General features: G+C 42.1%; 1 protein-coding gene across 1 annotated transcript in view; it reads left to right on the plus strand.

Annotated features, from left to right (window-relative positions):
- cltca (clathrin, heavy chain a (Hc)) overlaps positions 1 to 20121 on the plus strand; it is a 59104-nt gene extending 38983 nt beyond the window's left edge. The window contains exons 15-30 of the mRNA XM_029627708.2: positions 1268 to 1393; positions 1593 to 1735; positions 1941 to 2175; positions 2364 to 2486; positions 2747 to 2892; positions 3182 to 3365; positions 3872 to 4064; positions 4290 to 4447; positions 6270 to 6542; positions 6776 to 7093; positions 7300 to 7431; positions 7592 to 7702; positions 8228 to 8398; positions 8752 to 8973; positions 17737 to 17812; positions 19671 to 20121. Of these exons, the coding sequence (XP_029483568.1) occupies positions 1268 to 1393; positions 1593 to 1735; positions 1941 to 2175; positions 2364 to 2486; positions 2747 to 2892; positions 3182 to 3365; positions 3872 to 4064; positions 4290 to 4447; positions 6270 to 6542; positions 6776 to 7093; positions 7300 to 7431; positions 7592 to 7702; positions 8228 to 8398; positions 8752 to 8973; positions 17737 to 17812; positions 19671 to 19807 (2748 nt within the window). The 3' untranslated portion in view covers positions 19808 to 20121. The remainder of the gene's footprint in view (positions 1 to 1267; positions 1394 to 1592; positions 1736 to 1940; positions 2176 to 2363; positions 2487 to 2746; positions 2893 to 3181; positions 3366 to 3871; positions 4065 to 4289; positions 4448 to 6269; positions 6543 to 6775; positions 7094 to 7299; positions 7432 to 7591; positions 7703 to 8227; positions 8399 to 8751; positions 8974 to 17736; positions 17813 to 19670) is intronic.
- Positions 20122 to 25772: the final 5651 nt, after the last annotated feature.

Genomic DNA, 25772 nt, shown 5'->3' on the forward strand with positions numbered 1-25772 from the left:
AGGACACTGAGCTCTTCAGTAAGGCCCATTCTACTAACAATGTCTATGGAAATTGCATGGCTGTGCTAAATTTTATACATCTGTCAGCAACGGGTGTGGCTGAAGTAGCCAAATCCACTAATTTGAAGGGGTGCCCACATACTTTTGGCCATGTAATTTATCTCGATTTAAAAAAAAAAATGTAAATTCTCTAAAGAAACTTTGTTGCACAATTTAAAAGTCAATAAACTGCATGCAAAATTATACCTAGGCTAAATATAAGCCTTCCACAACCATAAGATCCACTAATAATACAATTATTTTAACTAAATATTTTAACCTGATTTTTTTTTTTTTTTTTTCTTCAATGATCTGGTATTCAAGTCTGTCGATGAAATATATTTTTAAGTAGCCAGCTTATCTTCATATTTAAAGTGTAGCCAACTTAGTTATTTGCTTGCTAACAAGTTAGAAAGAACAGTTGCACGGTTATGAATACACCCTCCTGTCCTCCTCCAACTGTTTGAACAACAAAGCCTGTTCACTTTGTTTAGATATTGAAATCAAGTGGCCAACCTGGATAAGAAGATGCTTAGGCTATTTCTTAGAATGAGAACGAGTTGCCAATTCCTTATATAAATGCATATTTTTATGCTTATTGCACATTTTCTAAAACGGTTGTTTGTTCTGGAGTGGAATATTGGGTGTGTTGCAGTACCTCAGTAGTACCTGCAGATGGAGTCCTAGGTCTGTACATGTGTGATTGAGCCTTACCAATAGGGTTTTCTTTCTGTTTCTCTCCTTTTTTGCCCTTTTATTTTCATCTGTCCACTCAGTCGTAGTAAACAAAATGTTTGAGGTACTTAAGCATCTTCTAACCTCAAGTGTGATGCCTCCCGTTTGTCCGAGTTACGTTTTTGATGTCTAATTTTCAAATCACTCGAGCAGGATCGTTTTAACTGGAAATAACTTCCCAATTTCATTTTAAGTGATTCTAATATGTATTTTATCATTAGTACATTAGTGGTTGTAAGACCCCAACAAGATTAGTCAAACGTATAGCTCGGATTTTAACTTTGAACCACTTGCTACATTCTTTGCTACTTTCTTAAAAACATCTATACATACAGGAACTAAAAACACTCAACGCTTCAATACTAGTCATTACGATCACATATAGCCTGTGAATTCAGTGGTTAAAGTGTACACCTGATCACAGCCAAACCTGACAGTCTCATAGAGATGTCAAACTAACCTTGACCCACCCCCCTGCTCTGTGATTGGACAGGAGGCCAAGCTCACCGACCAGCTCCCGCTCATCATCGTGTGTGACCGCTTCGACTTTGTCCACGACCTGGTCCTCTACCTGTACCGCAACAACCTGCAGAAATACATTGAGATCTACGTGCAGAAAGTAAGTCAAACTCGCACACTAGCAAGCATCTACGAGACAATACTTTGTCTACATTTCCAAAATGTACCAACTTTCAAACTTGATTCTCAGTTTCTAACTACAGAAACTATATTTATTAGTGCACTCAAAAAACACACCCACATTCAAAATGCAGTGTCCAGGAATGTGTGCGCAGGATATTGACATGTATGTGTGTTAGGTGAACCCCAGCCGTCTGCCGGTGGTGATTGGAGGGCTTCTGGACGTGGACTGTTCTGAGGACGTCATTAAGAGTCTGATCCTGGTGGTCAGAGGACAGTTCTCCACTGACGAACTGGTGGCCGAGGTGGAAAAGAGGAACAGGTACAACAACCCCTTATCAGAAGGCAAAAAAAGAACTAGTACTTAGAGGGGTGAAATGTAGTTATGTCAGCCCCAAGCTCCCAACCTCTTCAAACACCAGAGTATCAGAACCAAAGTGTCTTTATAACTTAGTCTTTACTATACTAGCTGTGTTATCAGTAGTAGTCAGCAGGGTCATCTTTCTCTGTCCCCTCATTTTCCTCAGGCTGAAGCTTCTCCTGCCCTGGCTGGAGGCCCGTATCCATGAGGGCTGTGAGGAGCCCGCTACCCACAATGCCCTGGCCAAGATCTACATCGACAGTAACAACAACCCTGAGCGCTTCCTGCGTGAGAACCCCTACTACGATAGCCGCGTGGTGGGCAAGTACTGTGAGAAGAGGGACCCCCACCTGGCCTGCGTTGCCTACGAGAGAGGACAGTGTGACCAGGAACTCATCAATGTCAGTAGCCTGTTCTTCAACTCCTCTTATAGGAAATAGTTTCATATATAATTACATTTTTTACAGAAAGGCATTGCGTGAAAAATTATCTACATTATGTATGATTTTAAAAAGCAATACTGGGAATACCCTACATATTAGGTTATAGAGCCTGGTGGAGTAACCGTGTTCTCTCTGTTTCCTCTCAGGTGTGCAATGAGAACTCCCTGTTCAAGAGTCTGTCTCGCTACCTGGTACGTCGCAGGGACCCGGACCTGTGGGCCAGCGTGCTGCTGGAGACTAACCCCTTCAGAAGACCACTCATCGACCAGGTAGGACCTCATCTTTCTGTTACCCCTGTGCCAGCTCTGAACCAGGGTTGGGGTTGATTTCCTGTTCAATTTATGAATTGTAAATTTACCTATGTTTTCTACGAGGATTTTTCAGTTAATTCATTGAATTTCAGTTCACTTCTTCAATTGACTCAATTGATAGTGGAATTGGGTTGAACCCTACTGTAAACAATAAAGGAGTTTGAGGTTCATGCATCTATTCATGACCCTATCTAAATCTCTTTTTCCCTCCCTGTCAGGTGGTGCAGACTGCCCTATCTGAGACCCAGGACCCAGAGGAGGTGTCAGTCACAGTCAAGGCCTTCATGACTGCAGACTTGCCCAATGAACTCATTGAGCTACTGGAGAAGATCGTACTGGATAACTCCGTCTTCAGTGAACACAGGTAACAGAGCTCTTAGTGCTCTGATACCTGTGCTCACTGTAGGCTGGGCTGTCCATTGTGTGTCTTCTCTCTCGGTCTTCGCTCCATCTTCGTCATAGTTTTCCAAATCAATCAAACCAAACTTTATTTAAAGTTTAAAATCGCAACACACTTTACTGTGCATGTGAAGTGAACTTTACGGCTTTACACATACAATTGCTGAACCTTACTACGGTGAATTATGGGATGGTGCTTGATTATATGGTGTTTTTGTGTGTCGATGCTGAGGATAGTTTGTGTGTTGATCCAGAAACCTGCAAAACCTGCTGATCCTGACGGCCATAAAGGCGGACCGTACCCGTGTGATGGAGTACATCAACCGCCTGGATAATTATGACGCCCCGGACATCGCCAACATCGCCATCAGCAACGAGCTCTTCGAGGAGGCATTCGCTATCTTCAAGAAGTTTGACGTCAACACATCTGCTGTGCAGGTGAGAGATGAACCCTAACCCCCATAAACTCCATGGAGTAGTCATATCACACCTTTCTATCTCTCTTATGGCTGTCTCAATGTCAGTAGTCTTGTGTCGTTTGAGCTTCCATTCCCCCTCTCCTTACGTTCAGTATCACTGATCTGAAAGTATTGGACTGGTGAAAGATAGGGGAGGGGATATCGGACAGGTGAAAGGTAGGGGATAGAGGTTGGGCTTTTTAACTTTTCCTGTTTATACTGAATGTATTATTACTTCAACTCTATGTATTTCAGTTGTTTTGTTTTTCGTGGCAGCCTATGGGTACATGTTTTCTAAACTTAAAAATGTAAATAGATAATGTACCTTTAAACTCCCCCCACCAACAAAAAAATACACTTAAAAATGAAGATGGTAAAAATAAATCTAATAAAGTAAAGGTGTTGAGAAGAGGAAGCTAGTCAACATGATTGACACACCGTCTGACTCCCTGTGATGTTGACTCCCCTGTTGTCTCTCCTCCCCAGGTTCTGATTGAGCACATTGGGAACCTGGACCGGGCCTATGAGTTCGCAGAGCGTTGCAACGAGCCGGCCGTGTGGAGCCAGCTGGCTAAGGCTCAGCTGCAGAAGGGCCTGGTCAAGGAGGCCATTGACTCCTACATCAAGGCTGACGACCCCTCTGCCTACATGGAGGTGGTACAGGCCGCCGACCAGAGTGGTAAGGATGGTGGGGCAGACCATAGCTGGGGGCAGGGTAGGATAATGGGCATTTGAATGGGTAAAATCACCCAAAGTCAGTGAATGGTCTGCAAAATTTCCAGCTGTTTTTGGTGACTTTCTGTAATCATCATTGGCTCACTGACTGACCTCAGGATCCAAGGTACTGTAACCTCCCAGCCTCTCTTAGCTGACTAATGGTTGTTCTGGTGTGTGTGTGTGTTAGGTAACTGGGAGGACCTAGTGAAGTTCCTTCAGATGGCCCGTAAGAAGGCCCGGGAGTCCTATGTGGAGACAGAGCTTATCTTTGCCCTGGCCAAGACCAACCGCCTGGCTGAGCTGGAGGAGTTCATCAACGGACCCAACAACGCCCACATCCAACAGGTACTGTCGACAAATCAATACAACATGTACCTAATTAACTGTCCACTGAGTATGTATTCACTAGATGACTGATAGCGGGCACTGTTCTGAAGTCACTGTTCATTATGACACTCCCACTTTACAGCATTTCGGTAATGTTTCAAGGACAACAAAAAAAAGTAGTTTTAGTGGGCATTGCGACATAAGAACTAAAATATTCCAATGTTTTTAATTTTCCATTTTTGAAAAATTATTGGCTTCAGTTCATTTCATACAACACAGTGGTATGAAAAAAATACATATTAATCGACGTAAACATGTAGCTCAACTCTACACTACAAAGCAACACAATGTCGATTGTATAATGTAAAGCTGGAGAAGATAATCCATTATCCCATAATGTTTTCAATATTGCTGACCAATTTAAGATCAATCAGGTGTAAAGTTACTCCCGCATGAAGCCAATACATAGACATTGTAATAGAGTCACGATCACTAAATGACTCTTAGTACAAAAGCCTAAGACTAGATTCACTCGCACTATAAAAAACATGGGTTCCCCGGTGGCCTTTTTTTGTACACAATATGTCATGTAGGTACTAGGCTGGCTGCTAGCTTTAACTACATTCATTGTCAATGCACAATATTTGTTCAACAGTTGAAAGGACTATTAGAAAATCCAGAAGAACAGCAGTTCAATTGTACATACACACAATATACAGACATTTGCTTACATGCATTGCTATGGTTACACAGTACCACAAGCTGTCAGGATCGGTCTGTCTCAGATAGAAAAAGTTCATTTTGGTGCTTCCATATCAAATGTTTTCCAACATGCCTTGAATTGGTGCTGGCTGCATCCATATGCCGCACATTGTGACATTGTTGACAAGTTGGCTATTTTAATGTGGGGATATAATTTTTCCCCTTAATAGCTTCCATTAATCAAAGCCCTGAAAGGAGGAGTAGGATTATGGTGGCCTGGTGGCTTCAAAAACTCTTATTGGCAAAGACCTAGCGTCAGCGATCCAGGTTTTTAATACGCCATTGTATAACACTGTTACTATAGGCCTGACTGCATACAACAGGTACTGTTACTGTAGGTCTGACTGCATACAACAGGTAGTGTTACTATAGGCCTGACTGCATACAACAGGTAGTGTTACTGTAGGCCTGACTGCATACAACAGGTAGTGTTACTGTAGGCCTGACTGCATACAACAGGTAGTGTTACTGTAGGCCTGACTGCATACAACAGGTAGTGTTACTGTTACTGTAGGCCTGACTGCATACAACACAGTGTTACAGGCCTGACTGCATACAACAGGCAGTGTTACTGTAGGCCTGACTGCATACAACAGGCAGTGTTACTGTAGGCCTGACTGCATACAACAGGCAGTGTTACTGTAGGCCTGACTGCATACAACAGGCAGTGTTACTGTAGGCCTGACTGCATACAACAGGCAGTGTTACTGTAGGCCTGACTGCATACAACAGGCAGTGTTACTGTAGGCCTGACTGCATACAACAGGCAGTGTTACTGTAGGCCTGACTGCATACAACAGGCAGTGTTACTGTAGGCCTGACTGCATACAACAGGCAGTGTTACTGTAGGCCTGACTGCATACAACAGGCAGTGTTACTGTAGGCCTGACTGCATACAACAGGCAGTGTTACTGTAGGCCTGACTGCATACAACAGGTTGTTTTATTCAATGGGAAATATAAACGGTGATGTGATTTGACTGCTCAACAGTTTGTTTTAGAACTGACTCAACAGGTTGTTTTATTCAATGTAAACGGTGAGATGTTGATTGACAGTCATACGATTCTCCTCACCTAAGGTCGGCGACCGCTGTTATGACGAGAAAATGTACGATGCGGCCAAGTTACTGTACAACAACGTGTCCAACTTCGGCCGCCTGGCGTCCACCCTGGTTCACCTCGGGGAGTACCAGGCGGCGGTAGACGGGGCGCGCAAGGCCAACAGCACTAGGACCTGGAAGGAGGTGTGCTTCGCTTGCGTGGATGGGAAGGAATTCCGGCTGGCCCAGATGTGTGGCCTCCACATCGTGGTGCATGCTGATGAACTGGAGGAACTCATCAACTACTACCAGGTAAGACTGATGCACACACACACACACGACCCACTCGGTCTCGATGCACCTTATCCTCCTTGCTGCTAGACGCTGTCAAGGTTGTTTGTGTTCGGTGTAGTCAACTTGAAAAATCTTAATTTCGTCCACCTCTCTCCACACACCCGACAATCACATTTGGTGCTTTAGAACCTCTTAATGCTTTTCCTTCTACAAACACTCAACGACCTTTAACCAACCCCCCCCATGTTCAGGACCGTGCTTACTTTGAGGAGCTGATCACCATGCTGGAGGCAGCCCTGGGGCTGGAGCGGGCGCACATGGGCATGTTCACCGAGCTGGCCATCCTCTACTCCAAATTCAAACCCCAGAAGATGAGGGAGCACCTGGAGCTCTTCTGGTCCAGAGTCAACATTCCAAAGGTTCTGCGGGCCGCGGAGCAGGCCCACCTGTGGGCGGAGCTGGTGTTCCTGTACGATAAGTACGAGGAGTTTGACAATGCCATCATCACCATGATGAACCACCCCACAGACGCCTGGAAGGAGGGCCAGTTCAAAGACATTATCACCAAGGTACCAGTCATTGCTGCATAGGAACTATGACAACGCTTGACTTAATGTGATATTGTTCAGTGTTTCTTTTTAAAGTACATTGAAACCTCTCAATACACTTACAGTTATTAAACCATTTAAAATGTTAATTGTACATATGCATGCATATTGGCTTCTCTTCACAATAGTTTCATACATGACAATCTCTCTTTCCTGTGACTGTGTAGGTGGCCAACGTGGAGCTGTATTACAAAGCAACTCAGTTCTATTTGGAGTTCAAGCCGTTGTTACTGAATGACCTGCTCATAGTGCTGTCCCCCAGACTGGACCACTCCCGTGCTGTCAACTTCTTCAGCAAGGTGAGACGAGCTCTCTGTCCCCCCCTATCTGCCAACACAGGAAACTGAAGCATTGATACCTTTTATAGTAGTTACTCTAAGACTGAAACAATATGTATAGTACAGTGCACTCTGCTTAAAGTGAATGCAGTTCTAGTAATCAATGGTGTGTGTGGTCCAGGTGAAACAGCTGCCCCTGGTCAAACCCTACCTGCGCTCAGTACAGAACCACAACAACAAGTCTGTCAATGAAGCACTTAGCAACCTCTTCATCACAGAAGAGGACTATCAGGTTTGTGGTCAATTTCTTTTGTTGGTTACATTGTCAAGCAAGGAAGACGGACACATTTTCCATCTATTTTTTTTTTATGTAGGACTAGGCTTAAAGAAATACTTAAGGATTTTGTCAATGAGGCCTTTTCTATTTCCCCAGTCAGATTAACTCGTGGATACCCTTTTGTCTCTGCGTGCAGGTTGAAGTTTCTAAGTAGTGTTAGCACAACGATAACTGCTAGCATGCTAGTAGATGCCATAGACTCCCAGTCATTGTGTTAATATTAGCTTGTGAAACTACCTCTTAACTTCCTTCATAATGGATGCAGGCACATACAAATGGTATCCATGAGTTGATCTGACTCTAAGGAAGTAGATAAAAGGATACTTATTATTGCCAAAGTAAGTATCCCTTTAATCTGGGTCTGGCGAACTGTCTATATACAGTAACATTTCTATTATCTTTACGTGAAACCAATGTTTATTGCTTCACTGAACAACAAAGTAACTCCTTCCTCATCCTTTCTTCCCTCCGTGGTCTCAGGCTCTGAGGACGTCTATAGATGCCTATGACAACTTCGACAACATCTCGCTGGCCCAGCGCCTGGAGAAACACGAGCTGATGGAGTTCAGGAGAATCGCTGCGTACCTCTTCAAGGGTAACAACCGCTGGAAACAGAGTGTGGAGCTCTGCAAGAAGGACAGACTCTACAAGGTAATCATTCATTCCCTTCTCCTTACCAGGGCTTGTTTCTCCTTAGACTGCCATTCACTGGGGAAAGTGCCATTGTCATTTAATGTAATTTGTTAGGAGAGAGAGGTGGATAATGGGAATTATTTTCTTGTAAGGTTAGTGGTTAAGATGATTGTTGGTGTACTTTGTTGCAAATCAGAAATTCTCAATGGGATATTAAAGTTATGCCTAGGTGGAATAAGTCCTATACTTTCTAAGCATTACTAGATTGCGCCACACCTGCCACTTTGTCTTGGTATCTACCTTCCCCTCTAAAGTATCAAGTCACTTTCCTGATCTTGAACCTCCTCCTCATAGTTCCCATTTTCCTCCAGGATGCCATGCAGTACGCGTCAGAGTCTAAGGACACGGAGCTGGCTGAGGAGCTGCTGGGCTGGTTCCTGATGGAGGACAAGAAGGAGTGCTTTGCCGCCTGCCTTTTCACCTGCTACGACCTGCTGAGGCCAGACGTGGTGCTGGAGACTGCCTGGAAGCACAACATCATGGACTTCTCCATGCCCTACTTCATCCAGGTCATGAGAGAGTACCTCTCCAAGGTTGGTGGCTGTTTGGACTTGGCTAGGTGGAGTGTTGAGTGGGCAAAGCGGTTTTATTCTATGTGTTCATTAAGGCATGCAACGGAAAATGTCAGTTTTATTCCATTTGGTGGCTAATGAACACGACCCAGGTCTGCTTTCAGAGGTAGTTGGGTGACCTGTCCCCTAATCATTGATCTAGGGTCCGTTTGGAATGTCTTACCCCAAAAGGTTAAAGTGGCAATCAGCAGTTGAAACAACAACAAATTAAGTCCCTGCCCCTGTTTTGCTAAAAGCTGAGGGACGAGACTGGAGAAATGTAACCACTCTAAAATTCATAGACAGAGCTATGGACTGACAACAAAATCATACTTTTAACCATGTTTTGAGACTGGAGAAATGTAACCACTCTAAAATTCATAGACAGAGCTATGGACTGACAACAAAATCATACTTTTAACCATGTTTTGGGGTTATATGTTTACTTTGTTTACAATCATTGGAGTAAAGAAGCTGATATTGTGTTCTGATGGGGTATGACAGCTGAACTAAGCTCATGAAGCATTTAAGTTATATTCTTCACAAATCAATTGGTACACATTGTTAATTTTTAAGTCCAAAAAAGGATGCAGCAACTGCTGATTTTTTGCCCCTTTAAGGTTAGGATTGAGTGAAAATAATCTGATCCTAAATACCATCGTCCACTTTGACCCAAAGCCATCCAAACACACTGCAGTGATCTTCTGTTACACAGTCAACTGCTTTTAGCAGTTGGCCATGTTTGAAAAGCCACTTAGTCAGTAGCACAATACCTTATTTTTATATGGCAAGTTCAGTTTCTACCAGAGATTCTTCAATGATTCCATTAGAACTCAGTCCAGCAGTCTAGACTTCGCAGCACGTGTGTTGTAATAGAAATATAATTACTGAAATCAGTAGAATATTCTATTTAGAATATAATTATATGTGTAGCATGCCAGTAGACTCTAGAGGAAGACAGTTATTTATTTTGTTTTTCTATCAACTTGTCTTTTTAGTGCCTCGTCTCTTCTGTTTGTCTGAGTTTGATCAAGCTAAACAAACCTCTGCTCCGATGCCTTATACTCATGCCATTAGTTTGAATTCCCCTCTTGTTAACCATTTTACAGCTTTTTTGTTTACCCTTTCCATATCAAAGACAGTAATTGATTTATTTATTGTTTTAATGCGCTGACAAATTAAACTGCATCTGAAATTAAAATGTAATTTTAGTACAGTGCAAGTGTCTTGTTGATGCATTGTTTCAAGGTGGTGTCCCCTCTGCTTTGAAACAATCTTTAGTTTCTCTCTAGAGTCCAGTTTGTTTTCTTGTCATTGATATTAAGTGCCAAGTAAGTGGAGTTTGTCATTGGATGCTGCATGTGGGATTGCTGTGACTTGAGCATGTCTGTCTGCACACCTCCACCACAGCCATATCTCTCCATCTACAGTACCAGTCAAAAGTTCAGACATACCCACTCATTCAAGGTTTTTACTTTATTTTTTACTATTTTCTACATTGACCTAAACTATGAAATAACACCTGGAATTATGTAGTAACCAAAAAAGTGTTATATTTTGATTTTCTTCAAAGTAGCCACCCTTTGCCTTGATGACAGCTTTGCATTCTCTCAACCAGCTTCACCTAGAATGCTTTTCTAACAGTCTTGAAGGAGATCCCACATGCTGAGCACTTGTTGGCTCCTTTTCCTTCACTCTGCGGTCCAACTCATCCCAAACCATCGCAATTGGGTTGAGATCGGGTGATTGTGGAGGCCAGGTCATCTGATGCAGCACTCGATCACTCTCCTTCTTGGTCAAATAGCCCTTACACAGCCTGGACATGTGTTGGGTCATTGTCCTGTTGAAAAACAACTGATAGTCCCACTAAGAGAACCAGATGGGATTGCATATCCCTGCGGAATGCTGTGGTAGCCATGCTGGTTAAGTTTGCCTTGAATTCTAAATAAATCACTGACAGTGCCACCAGCAAAGCAGCCCCACACCATCACACCTCCTTTCTGCTTCATGGGGGGAACCACACATGTGGAGATCATCCGTTCACCTACTCTGCATCTCACGAAGACACAGCGGTTGGAACCACAAATCTCAAATTTGGACACATCAGACCAAAGGACAGATTTCCACAAGTCTAATGGCCATTGCTTGTGTTTCTTGGCCCAAGCAAGTCTTCTTATTGGTGTCCTTTTAGTAGTGTTTTCTTAACAGCAATTCGACCATGAAGGTCTGATTGACTCAGTCTCCTCTGAGCCGATGATGTTGATGTCTGTTACTTGAATTCTGAAGCATTTATTCGGGCTGGAATTTGAGGCTGGTAACTCGAATGAACTCTACCTCTGCAGCTGCGGTAACTCTGGGTCTTCCTTTCCTGTGGCGGTCCTCATGAGAGCCTGTTTCATCATAGCCCTTGATGGTTTTTGCAACTGCACTTGAAGAAACTTTAAAAGTTCTTAATTGTCTGCATTGACTGACCATGTCTTAATGTAATGATGGACTGTCATTTCTCTTCTTATTTGAGCTGTTCTTGCCATAATATGGACTTTAGAAGGAAAGAAATTCCACACCTGTTAATTGAAATGAATTCCAGGTGACTACCTCATGAAGCTGGTTGAGAGAATGCCAAGAATGTGCAAAGCTGTCAAAGGTAATGGGTGGCTACTTTGAAGAATCTATTTTGATTTAACACTTTGGTTACTACATGATTCCATATGTGTTACTTCATAGTTTGTCTTCCCTATTCTATAATGCAGAAAATATTTTTTTTAAATGAGAAAAACCCTTGAATGAGTAGGCGTGTCTAAATGTTTAAATAGTATTGTATATATGGATGATTTATAAAGCCGGGCACATTTAAGTTAGGCTATGGATTATAAACTTAATTAAGTAGATTTCCTCTCTTCAATTTTCTTAGACAATTAGCCTAATGCAAGGGTTGTTTCCTCGTCATTGCTGCTGCCTCCACCGCATTGTTCTCAATCCCAATATGCTGGTTAACTTCGCTATTGTGCACATACAGTAGCAACACAGGGAAAGATTGTTTCAGAGCTGCAGACAGTGACCGTATCCAATGCTGGAGAAAGCGCATTTGTTATATATTATTTCAGTATGACATGTCTTAGAGTGATGGACTGTGCCATCCCCGTGGACTCTAATGGATTAGACTACTGAGACAGGCGCGAATCAGACCGGTGTGTTGTGCGCCTTAACAAATGTAAAAAATTATTTGACTGGTCGACCAACAGCCTATCGACCAAACAATTGACCAGTCGACTAAATGGGGTCAGTCCTAAGCTACATATTACAGTGCCTTCGGAAAGTATTCAGACCCCTTGACTTTTCCTAATTTTATTACATTGGCCTTATACCCTGACCATACCGCGAGCGTTGCAAAATAAATATAGGTATCTGTTATTCAATTATTGCACCCACACTGCTCGTGCGCGTCTGCTTTGCCAAGGGCTAAAATAGAAGTCAATCCTATTTCTGACGCAGATCGCGCTGCAAGTCCTGCCTCTCCCATCTCCTCATTGGTTTATAGAAGCAGGTACCCACGTGCCATCTCCTCATTGGTTATACCCACGTGGGTGATTGAAAGGCTAACTGTGTTGCCGTTTTTTCGTTGTAATACTATGAAAGTTTAGATTCCAATCACCATATAAGTTCAAAGATTAAAAACCTGGAAGGAGGAGAGATGACTAGAAACGATTCGGTTGACCGTTTTGTGTGGATTAATTGTCGGAGTAGAGGACCTTGAGCATTGCAGGTAATTTAACTCCATGTTTATATCCCAGGACAAATTAGCTAGCAAGTGTAAGCTAACTAGCTAAATTGCCATAAATATTTAATGCTTTTCAACCTGTCCCCAAATGAATGTCATTGGTTCAAAGTTAGTTTTTATATTTTAACCTGCGTGTCGTGATCGCGTTTGGTGTAGGGGCACAAAATAAATTTATGCACGATGGCGCACAGCCGGTTTGGGTTCTGGGTTATTCTAAAAATGGATTAAATAAAACAATTCTCAGCAATCTTCACACAAATACCCCATAATGACAAAGTGAAAACAGGTTTAGTAATTTTTGCAGATATATTGAACAAAAAAGATACCTTATTTACATAAGTACTCAGACCCTTTGGTATGAGACTTGAAATTGAGCTCGGGTGCATCCTGTTTCCATTGATTTATCCTTCATGTTTCTACAATGTTATTGGAGTCAATCTGTGGTAAATTCAATTGATTGGACATGATTTGGAAAGGCACACACCTGTCTATGTAAGGTCCCACAGTATGTCAGAGCAAAAACCAAGCCATGAGGTCGAAGGAATTGTCAATAGAGCTGGATTGGGTTGAGGCACAGATCTGGGGAAGAGTATCAAAAATGTCTGCAGCATTGAAGATCCCCAACAACACAGTGGCCTCCATCATTCTTAAATGGAAGAAGTTTGGAACCACCAAGACTCTTCCTAGAGCTTGCCTCCCGGCCAAACTGAGCAATGGGGGGAGAAGGGCCTTGGTCAGGGAGGTGACCAAGAGCCCGATGGTCACTCTGACAGAGCTCTAGAGTTCCTCTGTGGAGATGGGAGAACCTTCTATAAGGACAACCATGGTTTCAACCATGGCCTGATGAAACCAAGATTGAACTGGCCTGAATACCAAGCGTCACGTCTGTAGGAAACCTGGAACCATCCCCACATTGAAGCATGGTGGCAGCATCATGCTGTGGAGATGTTTTTCAGTGGCAGGGACTGGGAGTCTTGTCAGGATTGAGGGACAGATGAATGGAGCAAATCAGAGATCCTTGACGAAAACCTGCTCCAGAGCGCTCAGGACCTCAGACTGGGGTGAAGGTTCACCTTCCAACAGGACAATGACCCTAAGCACACAGCCAGGAGTCTGTAAATAAGCAAACATGTATACATCTGTTTTTGCTTTGTCATTTTGGGGTATTGTGTGTAGATTGATCAGGGGGAAAAAATAATACATTTTAGATTAAGCTGTAATGTAACAAAATGTGGAAAAGTTCAAGGTCTGAATCCTTCTGAAGCCACTGTACATGTATATGGCTCTGAATGGAACAGTAGTCCAGCTGCTCTCTAGGCCAGCCAATGGAGGATGCTAGTTCTAGCATGTCTGTCTGTCAATAGAACAGGGCTAATGCAGTCTGGACTGCTCTGCTCTCAATATTTTAGTACTGCTGTACACTAGCCTACTAAATTGAAAACATTTTGCCAATTTTCATATTTGGCCAGCACAGTAGAAACTATTTTGATTCATGTAAATGTGAAAAAGATAAGTATTGTAGTTATCTTAAACAATATTTATTAGGATGGAAAGGATAGTTTAACAATTAAACTATAAATATTCAGAAGTTGTTGGACTTCCTTTGACAGGAGTGTTACTGTATTTTCTACAGTGTATATTTGGTTGCCTGTCTCTGTATGCTGTCTCAGCCTGCTCTCTCTGCACTATGGGAAACTGATTTTCATTATCTAAGCTGCGCTTCTTGAATTCCCTTCCAGGTTAATGCAATTAAGGAAAAGGTGAAAGTCTATTCCTATATTCCATCTCTTTATTTCATTTTTGTTCATTTATCTTGAAGGACTGCAACCTCAGGAATCTGCATGAGTTTTATTTTAAGTCTGTCATCTATTACACTATCATTTATCCAAACACCCACACACCGAGTAGTGTCCTCTCAAACGGACTCTCACCGACTGGGCAGCCAAGCACTGTAGTAGATCTATAGTTACTCAACAATGACAACCCTTAGTCTGAGGAAGACTACCAACGACGCCAGTCTGCCATTGGTTTCCAGTCCTGACCTTTCAACCCACTAAAGCACCCTTGATGCCCCAAGAGTGTCTGAGAGAAAAGTTAATTTTGTAGAATAAGTTGGAACGCCTTTTAATGAACTCCGTCTTGAGTGTCCACATACTGCCGGCACATAGTTAAGACCATTTTTCAAAAAGGACTGCAAACGAGTTGGAGACTACATTTAACCATAGTACTAAAACTGTGAGCCAATCAATTCATTATTGTTTGTGAAGAGAATGCAGTTTTTTCAAAATGTTTCAGAAATGACACATTTTGTAGTGATGACATTTAAGTAATAAGGCCTGAGGTAAATGGCCAATATACCAAGGCTAAGGGCTCTTATGCACGACGCATCGCGGACTGCCTGGATACAGCCCTTAGCTGTGGTATATTAGTCTTATACCACAAACCATTGAGGTGCCTTATTGTGATTATAACCTGGTTATCAATGTAGTTAAACCAGTAAATAGTACTTTGTCATACCCATGGTTTATGGTCTGATACCACGGCTTTCACTCAACCAGGGCTCGAACCACCGGGTTTACAATTAAAACTGTCATGTTTGTATTGACAGTGAATTAGAAGCTGAGCAACAACAAAAAAATCTAAGTACATTTTTCACGGGCAGTAACTGGAAAGTGCATTCCTTCACGGACATTTACACTGTATCTAGGAGAGTATGTACTGTATGTTTAGTTTCTTCAGAAAGTATTCACACCCCTTGACCTTTTCCACAAATTGGGATTAAAATGGATTTAAGTCTTAACGATCTACACAATTTATTTTGAAAGATTAATGAAAAATAAAACTAATCTTGATTTAGATTAGTATTCAACCCCCTGAGTCAATACATGTTAGAATCACCTTTGGCAAAAATTACAGCTGTGAGTCTTCTTTGGTAAATCTTTCTTCAAGCTCTGGTTGATGATCATTGTCATACAGCCATTTTATGTCAAAACTGTAACCAAGCCACTTGGGCACATTCAATGTCGTCTTGGTAAGCAACTCCAGTGTATATTTGGTCTTGTGTTTTAGGTTATTAACCTTTGAAAGGTGACTTCATCTCCCATTGTCTGTTGGAAAGGAGACTGAACCAGCTTTTCCTCTAGTATTTTGCCTGTGCTTAGCTCTGTTTTCCTTTTATCCTTTTTATCCTTGCCAATGACTAGAATACCCATAACATGATGCAGCCACCTCCATGCTTTAAAATATGAAGAGTGGTACTCGGTAATGTATGCTGTTGGATTTGCCCCAAACATAATGCTTTGTATTCAGGACAAAAAGTAAATTTATTAGCATACAGGATGCATGTTTTGGAATATTTGTATTCCTTTTCACTCCATCATTTAGGTTAGTGTTGAGTAACTGTAGTTGATCCATCCTGTTTTCTCCTATCACAGCCATTAAACTGGAACTGTTTTTAAAGTCACCATTGGCCTCATAGTGAAATCCCTGAGCGGTTTCCTACCTCTCCAGCAACTGAGTTAGGAAGGGCACCTGTATCTTTGTAGTGACTGGGTGTACTGATACACCATCCAAAGTGTAATTAATAACTTCACCATGCTCAAAGAGATATTCAATGTCTACCGTAATTTATTTTGACCCATCTACCAATAGGTGCCCTTCTTTGCGAGGCATTGGAAAACTTCCCTAGTCTTTGTGGTTGAAATTCACTACTCGACTGAGGGACCTGAACAGATACTTGTGTGTGGGGTAATCATAAAAAAAATATTAAAATCTTGTCCACTATTGTGAGTCCATGCAACTTTTGTGACTTGTTATGCACATTTGTACTACTGAATGTGTTTAGACATGCAATAACAAAGGGGTTATATACTTATTTTATTTGTATTGTGTGTAGATCAGTGGCACAATGTGGAAAAAGTCAAGGGGTGTGAATACTTTCTGAAGGCAATGTATGTTTGTGTGAGAAACTGGTAATGGTACCTGCACTTTTGGAAATGTTCTCTGGTCTTAAAATATGCATGTGATAAGAGGCCATGCCATTGAGTAGCTAGGAGACATTGCTGTTGGCTGATGGGAATAAGGGTCCTTGAGTGGCTGGACTACAAATCATCCCAAGCTTTCACTCCCTCTGCGCTGTAGTACTTCTGCCTCTTTCATGCACACTGTTAACCAGCTCTAACAACTACTGTAGCATGTTGCTCTTCTCCTTTCAATGAAGCATTGGCTTGTTGGTATTTTGTGGGAAGAGATTTACTGATGGTAGTTACTTACTTTCCTAACAGGAAGTATGGAGGGAATTAAACAGAGAATCACAGCTAAACATAGTGAAGAAAAAGGGGGTGTATTTTAATTTGCACAAAATGCATCTTGCCAACACAATTAAGTTTTCTTCCTAACAACGTTTGGAAAGCTGCTATTTTTACTGCTATGCTTAAAACGTCACTCCCAGGATTGGAGTTAGTGGGCTGATATTGACAAGCTATAAACTAAGTATGTTAGATTTGAGGAAGGTTGAATGGTTCTTAGATAAATCAGTGAAAATACCATCGGGTAGTTGGCATTCCTGCTTTTGTAGGCCTGATTCATACTTGATATGGGTTTGGTTTTCTACATACATAGCAATGTATATCTGAAAACATCAAGTACAGATTGGTGGCTGAATGGAGGGACCAAAGTCAATGGAGTCTTTCTCCAGTCACTCATATCTTAATGCTCATTTTTCTTCACTAGTTTTAAATGTATGTCGACAAGGCAGCTCACAGCAGCCTTGTATGTGTTAAATAAAAATCACCTAAAATGTACACACTTTACACACCGGGAACGTTCTTGTCCATCAATCACTTAACATTTAATTTAACTACTAAATGAAAGAAGAGTCGATGAATGAAGACTTTCCAGCACATTAGTCTTCTAAGGCCTGCCTGCTTGTAGCTGTGTTTCATTGTTCTTTTTGTCCTTTATTCCAGGTGGACAAGCTGGAGACCTCCGAGTCCCTACGGAAAGAGGAGGAGCAGGCGACAGAGACCCAACCCATAGTCTATGGTAAGTACCTCGCGCATCATTCACTACCAGTGTTGGGGGTACCGTGTTACAAAAGTACCAACTCAAATTTTATTGTTCACATACACATGGTAATGCGAGGGTAGCGAAATGCTTGTGCTTCTAGTTCCGACAGTGCAGTAATATCTAACAAATTCACAACGACTACCTTATACACAAATGTAAAAGGATGACTAAGAATATGTACATATAAATATGGATGAGCGATGGCCGTGTGGCATAGGCAAGATGCAGTATATACATATGAGATGAGTAATGTAGGATATGTAGGCATTATTAAAGTAGCGTTATTTAAAGCTGGTCTGCGCATGCACTGAGGACGCGGCTAGGGATACCGACCGTGGCACTGTATTGTCCTCAAATTCTGCCATCAATCCTCTGGTTATGGAACGTTTTAATAGTCAGTGGATACAACATCACCGATGCACTTGCTAATAAACTCGCTCAGTCAGAGTCAATGTTATTGTCTGAGGCTACCCGGAACATATCCCAGTCCATGTGATCGAAGCAATCTTGAAGCATGGAATCCGATTGGTCGGACCAGCATTGGCTTGACCTGAGCACGGTTGTTTCCTGTTTTAGTTTCTGTCTATATGCTGGGAGCAACACAATGGAGTTATGGTCAGATTTGCATCACGGAAGTTAGAGGAGCAATGGTCCAGAATACGACCAGCCAGTGTCGCGCATTTGATATGCTGATGGAATTTACTAAACGCAGCTACAATAAATGCAGTCTCAGGATATGGTGTCCAGTGACGTTCTTTCAGGGCCGTCGAGTTATCTGCTTGGAAGGGGATATACATGGCTGTGACTAATTGAAGAGAATTCTCTTGGTAGATAATACATTTGATTGTAAGGAATTCTAAGTCGGGTGATTACTTTACATAATCAATTAAAGTAACCTTACATAATCTTCTCTCTACCGGGCGTGTTTCCATCTCAACTTGTTTCCTCATTTAGTTCTCGAGTGGAGAAAGGTTGTTTGGCAGCAGCAGCCCATAGAAATGTATAGAGGGTGCACCTTTAATCTTTGCCATTGATCGGTTCTGTGAAAGCAAAGCCCCATAGAGGGCTTTTCCGTGTAGTGGTAAGTGTGTCCTCTACATCTCTATGGGGCCGTGTAAGTGTAGTCTATAACCAGAAAAGAGTCCATCTGTACAGTCGTATTTTAAAGTAACATTAACTGATCAACACACTTGAACGGAGACCATGTACAGCTGTTCACACTGACTCCTCATTACCTAGCCTTTTGTACAGCAAGTAGTAAAGTTTTGACTCTAAGACAAAAAGTAAATGGTAATGAGAAATGTATAAAATGTCATGTACATTTTTTGGGGGGTGTTTATTGGTGACATGCATATGTGTATAGGGCTGTCTCGGAATCACAAATTTGAGATTCGTATCATTCATAATAGTTCCTGTGTCAAAACGCTGGTATTTCTCCTCCTAACAGGTCCTGGTCGTTTAAAATGCTGAGCCAACATGTTTTCAGCATTATTTTTCTGTCCATAACTGATAAACTCACTTCCTTGTCCCTCTGCAGCAGAAAGGCGATAGTCAAGTGAACAACACATTTAAGCTTCCTTGTGGTCCAGTGGTTAGTATGTCTGACTTGGACATATGCCAGAGTCAAAATTGGTTTGAATCTGGCCCACTGCCCTTTGACTCGATCTCTCCAGTCTTATAAAAAAAACTGAAAAAAGATTAAAGGAGCATTGCCCCACTCCTTCCTTGGCACTCTGGAATGTTGAGAGTTGCGCGGTGTCTTGTACGCCATGCTAAAACAATTTTGTGAATGAGTAAACAAATCAAATCTAATACATGTGTAACTCTCCTCCAGGCACACCCCAGCTGATGCTGACTGCTGGCCCCAGTGTGCCCGTACCCCCCCAGCAGGCCTATGGCTATGGTTACCAGGCCCCTGCGGGCTATCCCCAGGCCCCTCAGGCACAGCCGGGCTTCGGCTACAGCATGTGAAGGCCCTTCTGGTCCGGAGCAACCCTGGAGCCCATCCTTCACCCCCCCCCACTCCTTCACCAGCCATTACTATCTTCTACTCACAACATACAGGGGATTCCAACAAGCAGTTATTACTCTGTTTTAATTATGTTTTCCTTTTTGTCATGAAGGACTCAATTTAATTTCCATTGTCAAAGAAAAGGATTGGATGACAATGATTTTTTCCCCACATTCCATTATATTTACTAATGTAATTTGTCCATTTTTATTTTTATGTACAATGAGGGGGCTTGTGGGAAGAGCGAGTCCTTAATAAAGGTTGTTGTGAAGCATCTGATTTGCACTCTGTAGTGAGAAGAAACTCATGTAGATGTGTGAGCAGCTTGTTCTGTCAGTCTGTAAAATGCATTTAATTATTGTTAATTCAGAAACTAAAAGTTACAATGTTCTATATTTGAACACGACTGCCGCTTCCATGAACCACAAACCAACTAGAAACACTATGTACAATACCAGTAATGACCTACAGAGGGTTGAAGGGGTTGTGTAGCTCTCTCGAGAAGAAAATTTATTTTAAAATGCATACAGACATGATTTCCATCCTTCCCATTCCAAGCATATGCACATTCTCCAGTCTGACCGTGCGGTGTAGAGATGAACTCTGCTGCGTGTCACAAACCTTTCCTCGTGCTGTAAAGAGTGCTCTTGTGTGGGACCATTCCATTTAGGAGGGATTTATTACTAGCATTAAAGAAGCCCTGTTCTTCAGTTCAGTTAGACCTATGTGTTTTACTAACTAACCACACCTTGCACCCTGCTCCAGGTCGCTGTTCTGGAGTGTACAGAAGAGAGAATATAAAACATAATAGCCTCTGTCCTGCCAGGTTCTTTTTCTTTGTCTGTGTCCAAAATGGCACCCTACTCCCTATATACTGAAATACTTTTGACCAGGGCCCATAGGGGTTTTGCACTATGTAGGGAATAGGGTGCCATTTGGGACACGACTTATCAGTTTGCCCTCTGATCTAATTAATCACAGGACTGTGGTAATTTGGTGTTTTTATCGAAGGCTTGCGTGTATACAAAGACATTAATCTACCCTATACTCTAAAAACAAATGACTAGATTTAACAGTGCACTTAAATACATTGTGCAGAATCTCTGGATCATGATGAATGAAATGGCAGTTTTCTTTTCCACATAAAATAAAAGCTTCTTGTTTGTCAAGAAAAGTCGGGTCAAGTCTCGTTCCCTTCTGAACTTTGTCAGACTAACACACATTGACCGTTTGTAGTAGATCACGTGCTGGGTGTCTGATAGGTGACGACTCAATATTTAGAATATATACGGCCATCCACTGTGCACGGTAGACATTTGTAATGGTCTCTTACATCTTATGAACCTTCTCATCAAGGCATCCTGTAAGGAAAATCCATATCACTCCATATGTACAATACAGTACGTTTTAACTACAAGCCAGTGCTCAGATTGGTTTGGGGTAGTTCAAGCACAGCCAAAGTTAACTGTATGCCTATTGGTTCAGTTACTGCTAGAATGCCAGTCTATTGAGTCTGTCTGATGTTCACACGTAACTTATTCTATTAGGGGATAAGAGTACCGCAGTATGAGTCATAACCTAGCGGTCACAGGGACATGGTTCCAATAGTTTTTCCACAGGGGATTTTAGAAACACTTCACGGGCTAGGTTTCATAGACTTAGACTGGGGGGACAAGGTAACTTATCAATATTCACCTGTATTTACCCCCCACCCCCAAAATGAAACTGATCTGGACGAGACCGCCGAATCGAGGCATTAACTATAATGAATCAAGTTCAGAATTGTACATCTTCTGTCTTGTGCAAGTTTTAAATTGACAATACCTGTCAGCTTGCAGAAAGTGCTAGTTTTGATGCTAATTAGCATTTTCAAATCAATAAATGGAGCCAAATATATTGAATACCATGTAAACCTTCACAAAACACAGCCCTTATTTGAAGTGTTTCTAAAATCCCCTATGGGAAAAATGATTGGAACCATTTCCCTATTTGACCGCTAGGTTTTATGACACCACTGCGGGGCTCTATTCGGACTCAAGCGCACAAATGGAACATACTTCTCTCTACATGTATTCTGACCTTGAACTTAGTTTGGGGTGGAGATCAAATAAATGATAATGTGGCAACTGTGTGTCTACACACCCCGTATTCTGACCTTAATTATCCTAATAATGCACGAGGGAACAAGGTCTAGTGAACCAATCTGTTCCGAGAGGAAAAAGCATAACTTTTTTTGTTTACCCCAGATAGAAGTAACACCATTGTCAATGCACTATAATTTACAACTTGATAAGAGATGAAAGTAACAGTAATCCGTTTGGAAAATGGAATTGTAAATAGGACACGTTTCACCTTATCACTGTAGTCACAACCACAAACTATGCAACAGTTCATAAGTCAATTAGGCCCTAATCTACAGATTTCACATGACTGGAAATATAGGTATGTATTGTTAGTATCTGTTGGTTACCAATACCTTTAAAAAATTTAAATGTTGGGACGTGGATCAGAAGGCCATTCAGTAGCTGGTGTGACCACCACCAGCAGGTAGAATGTTATCCCACTCTTCAATGGCTGTGTAAAGTTGCTGGATATTAGCGGGAACTGGAACACGCTGTCGAACGTGTCGAATCAGAGCATCCCAAACATGCTCAGTGGGTGACATCTGGTGAGTATGCACGCCATGGAAGAACTGGGACATTTTCAGCTTCCAGGAATTGTGTACAGATCCTTGAGACATGGGGCTGTGCATAATGCTAAAACATGAGGTGATGGTGGAAGATTAATGGTGTGGCAATCTATGTGCATTCAAATTGCCATGGAAAAAAATGTAATCGTGTTCATTGTACGTCGCTTATGCCTGCCCATACCATAACCCCACCATGGGGCACTTGGTTCACATCAGCAAACTGCTTGCCCACACGATGCGATACACAGTCTGCCATCTGCCCGTTACAGTTGAACCGGGATTAATCTGAAGAGTACACTTCTCCAGTGTGCCAGTGACCATCGAATGTGAGCATCCATCAATGATGAGCAATTGTCCACTGAAGTCGGTTACGACCCCAAACTGCTGTCAGGTCAAGACCCTGGTGAGAACGGCGAGCACGTAGAAGTTTTCTGATAGTTTGTGCAGAAATTCTTTGGTTGTGCAAGTCCAGGTGGCTGGTCTCAGACGAAGCCGCATGTGGAGGTCCTGTACTGGTGTGGTTACGCCGGTTGGACATACTGTCAAATTCTCTAAAATGACATTGGAGGCAGTTTATGGTAGAGAAATTAACAAATTATCTGGTAACACCTCTGGTGGACATTCCTGCAGTCAGCATACCAATTGCATGCTCCCTGAACTTGAGACATCTGTGTTTTGTGACAAAACTGCACATTTTAGAGTGGCCTTATTGTCCCCAGCACCAGGTGCACCTGTGTAATGATCATGGTGTTTAATCAGCTTCTTGAAAAAACAAACTATGAAATGAAATAGGTGCTGCAAGCTAGCTGTGAAGATCAGAAGTAGTGGTCCAGGGATTACGGCAGGAATCCGGCGTTGTTGTGGAGAGACAGTCCGATATTGGTAGACAGGCGAGTATTATCCGTGCAGAAGGTAAAAGCCGCTAACAATGACTAAATAGCTTGTAGCCAATTAGCTGGTTAGCTTCTGGAGATTCTTGAATGTGTTCTAAAATTGAAAACAATAGTGATTCCGTATCACATTGGGTGAGGCAGGTTACCGGAAGGTATAATCAAAAAAATTAATTTAATCGAGAAGAGATTGAAAATAAATTGAAATATATATATATATATATATACATACACAAAAGTACACGAGAGGACAAAACAAACACGTCTTCACTGCTACGCCATCATGGATGGGGTCTAACCCCAAGAAGTTATGGGACACTGTTAAAGACCTGGAGAATAAACCCTCTTCACAGCTGCCCATGTCCCCTAATGTTGACGATGTGGTTGTTACTGACAAGAAGCACATGGCTGAGCTTTTTAATCACCACTTCATTAAGGTCAGGATTCCTATTTGACTCAGCCATGCCTCCTTGCACGTCCAACATTTCCTCATCTCTCACCCCTTCTAATGCAACTATCCCCAATACTTCTCCCTCTTTTCCCCCTGCCCCACTACAAAGTTTCTCCCTGCAGGCAGTCACTGAGTCAGAGGTGCTAAATATCTATAGCTCCTTAAATATCACCCCCCAAAAAAAACATCTGGGTCAGATGGTTTAGACCTTTCTTTAAGGTTGCAGTGACACATCCATAACATGAGCGGAAACCAGATTGCATACCAGAGAGAATACTATCGACATCAAGAAAGCCAGTCAGTTGATTGACAAGTTTGTCCAACACTTTTGATAAACAGGGCAAAATAGAGATAGGCCTATAAATTAGATCAGCTAGTTCTCCCCATTTTAAATATGTACCGTGGCTGTCTTCCAAGCAATGGGAACCTCCCCAGAAAGGAGAGACAGGTTAAAAAGGTTGATGATAGGGGCAGTAACCTTGAAGGTCTTCAATGATGTCACCATTGCCCTTGATTCTAAGCAATGTTGTGCTGCTATTTTTATTTACTTCACCAAAGCTTTTGATACGGTAGACCATTCCATTCTTGTGGGCCAGGTAAAGGAGTATTGGTGTCTCTTAGGGGTTTTGGGCTGGTTTGCTAACTACCTCTCAACGAGTGCAGGGTATAAAGTCTCAGCCACTGCCTGTCACCAAGGGAGTACCCCAAGGCTCGATCCTAGGCCCCACGCTCTTCTCAATTTACATCAACAACATAGCTCAGCAGTAGGAAGCTCTCTCATCCATTTATATGCATATGATAGTCTTATACTCAGCTGGTCCCTCTCTGGATTTTGTGTTAAAAGCTCTACAACAAAGCTTTCTTGGTTTCCAATAACCTTGTTCTGAACACCTCCAAAACAAAGGTCATGTGGTTTGGTAAGAAGAATGCCCCTCTCCCTGCAGGTGTGATTACTACCTCTGAGGGTTTAGAGCTTGAGGTAGTCACCTCATACAAGTACTTGGGAGTATGGCTAGACAGTACACGGTCCTTCTCTCAGAACATACTAAAGCTGCAGGCTAAAGTTAAATCTTGACCGTTTTATGTGTGGATTAATTGTCGGAGTAGAGGACCTTGTGCATTTCAGGTAAAATAACAACTTAATGTTTATATCCCAGGACAAAGTGGCTAGCAACAGCAAGCTAGCTAATTAGGACAAAGTAGCTAGCAAGTGCAAGCTAACTAGCTAAATTGCCATAAATGTTTAATGCTTTTCAACCGGTCCCCAAATGAATGTCATTGGTTGAGTTTGTTTTGATATTTTAACCTGCGCGTCGTGATCGCGTTTGGTGTAGGGGAACAAAATAAGTGTATGCACGATGGCGCATGCACGATGTCGCAGGCGCGCAGCCCGTTTGGGTTCCGTGTTAGGTCTCTCTTTATGTAGTGTTGTGTCCTATATATTTTTTGTTGTTGTAAATTTTTATTCCCAGCGTCCGTCCCCTAAGGAGGCCTTTTGGTTGGCCGTCATTGTAAAAAATAATTTGTTCTTAACTGACTTGCCTTGTTAAAGGTTACATTTAAAAAAGTTAAAGATTGTTAAATGGCTACCACAGCATTCTGCAGCGATACGCCATCCCATATGGTTGTGCTTAGTGGGACTATCATTTGTATTTCAACAGGACAACATTTTGATTTAACACTTTTTTGGTTACTGCCTGATTCCATGTGTTATTTCATAGTTTGATGCCTTCACTATTAATTTTACAATGTAGAAAATAGTGAAAAGAAAAACCCTTGAGTGAGTAGGCGTGTCCAATCTGACTGGTACTATATATTTTAAAGACGTAGGCTAAATAAATCACAATGTTGTGCAGACCAAGCCGTAACAGTTTGAACCCAATGGTTGGTGTAGG

This window comes from Oncorhynchus nerka, linkage group LG22, assembly GCF_034236695.1.
Source record: "Oncorhynchus nerka isolate Pitt River linkage group LG22, Oner_Uvic_2.0, whole genome shotgun sequence".
In the NCBI taxonomy this organism is placed as follows: Eukaryota; Metazoa; Chordata; class Actinopteri; order Salmoniformes; family Salmonidae; genus Oncorhynchus; species Oncorhynchus nerka.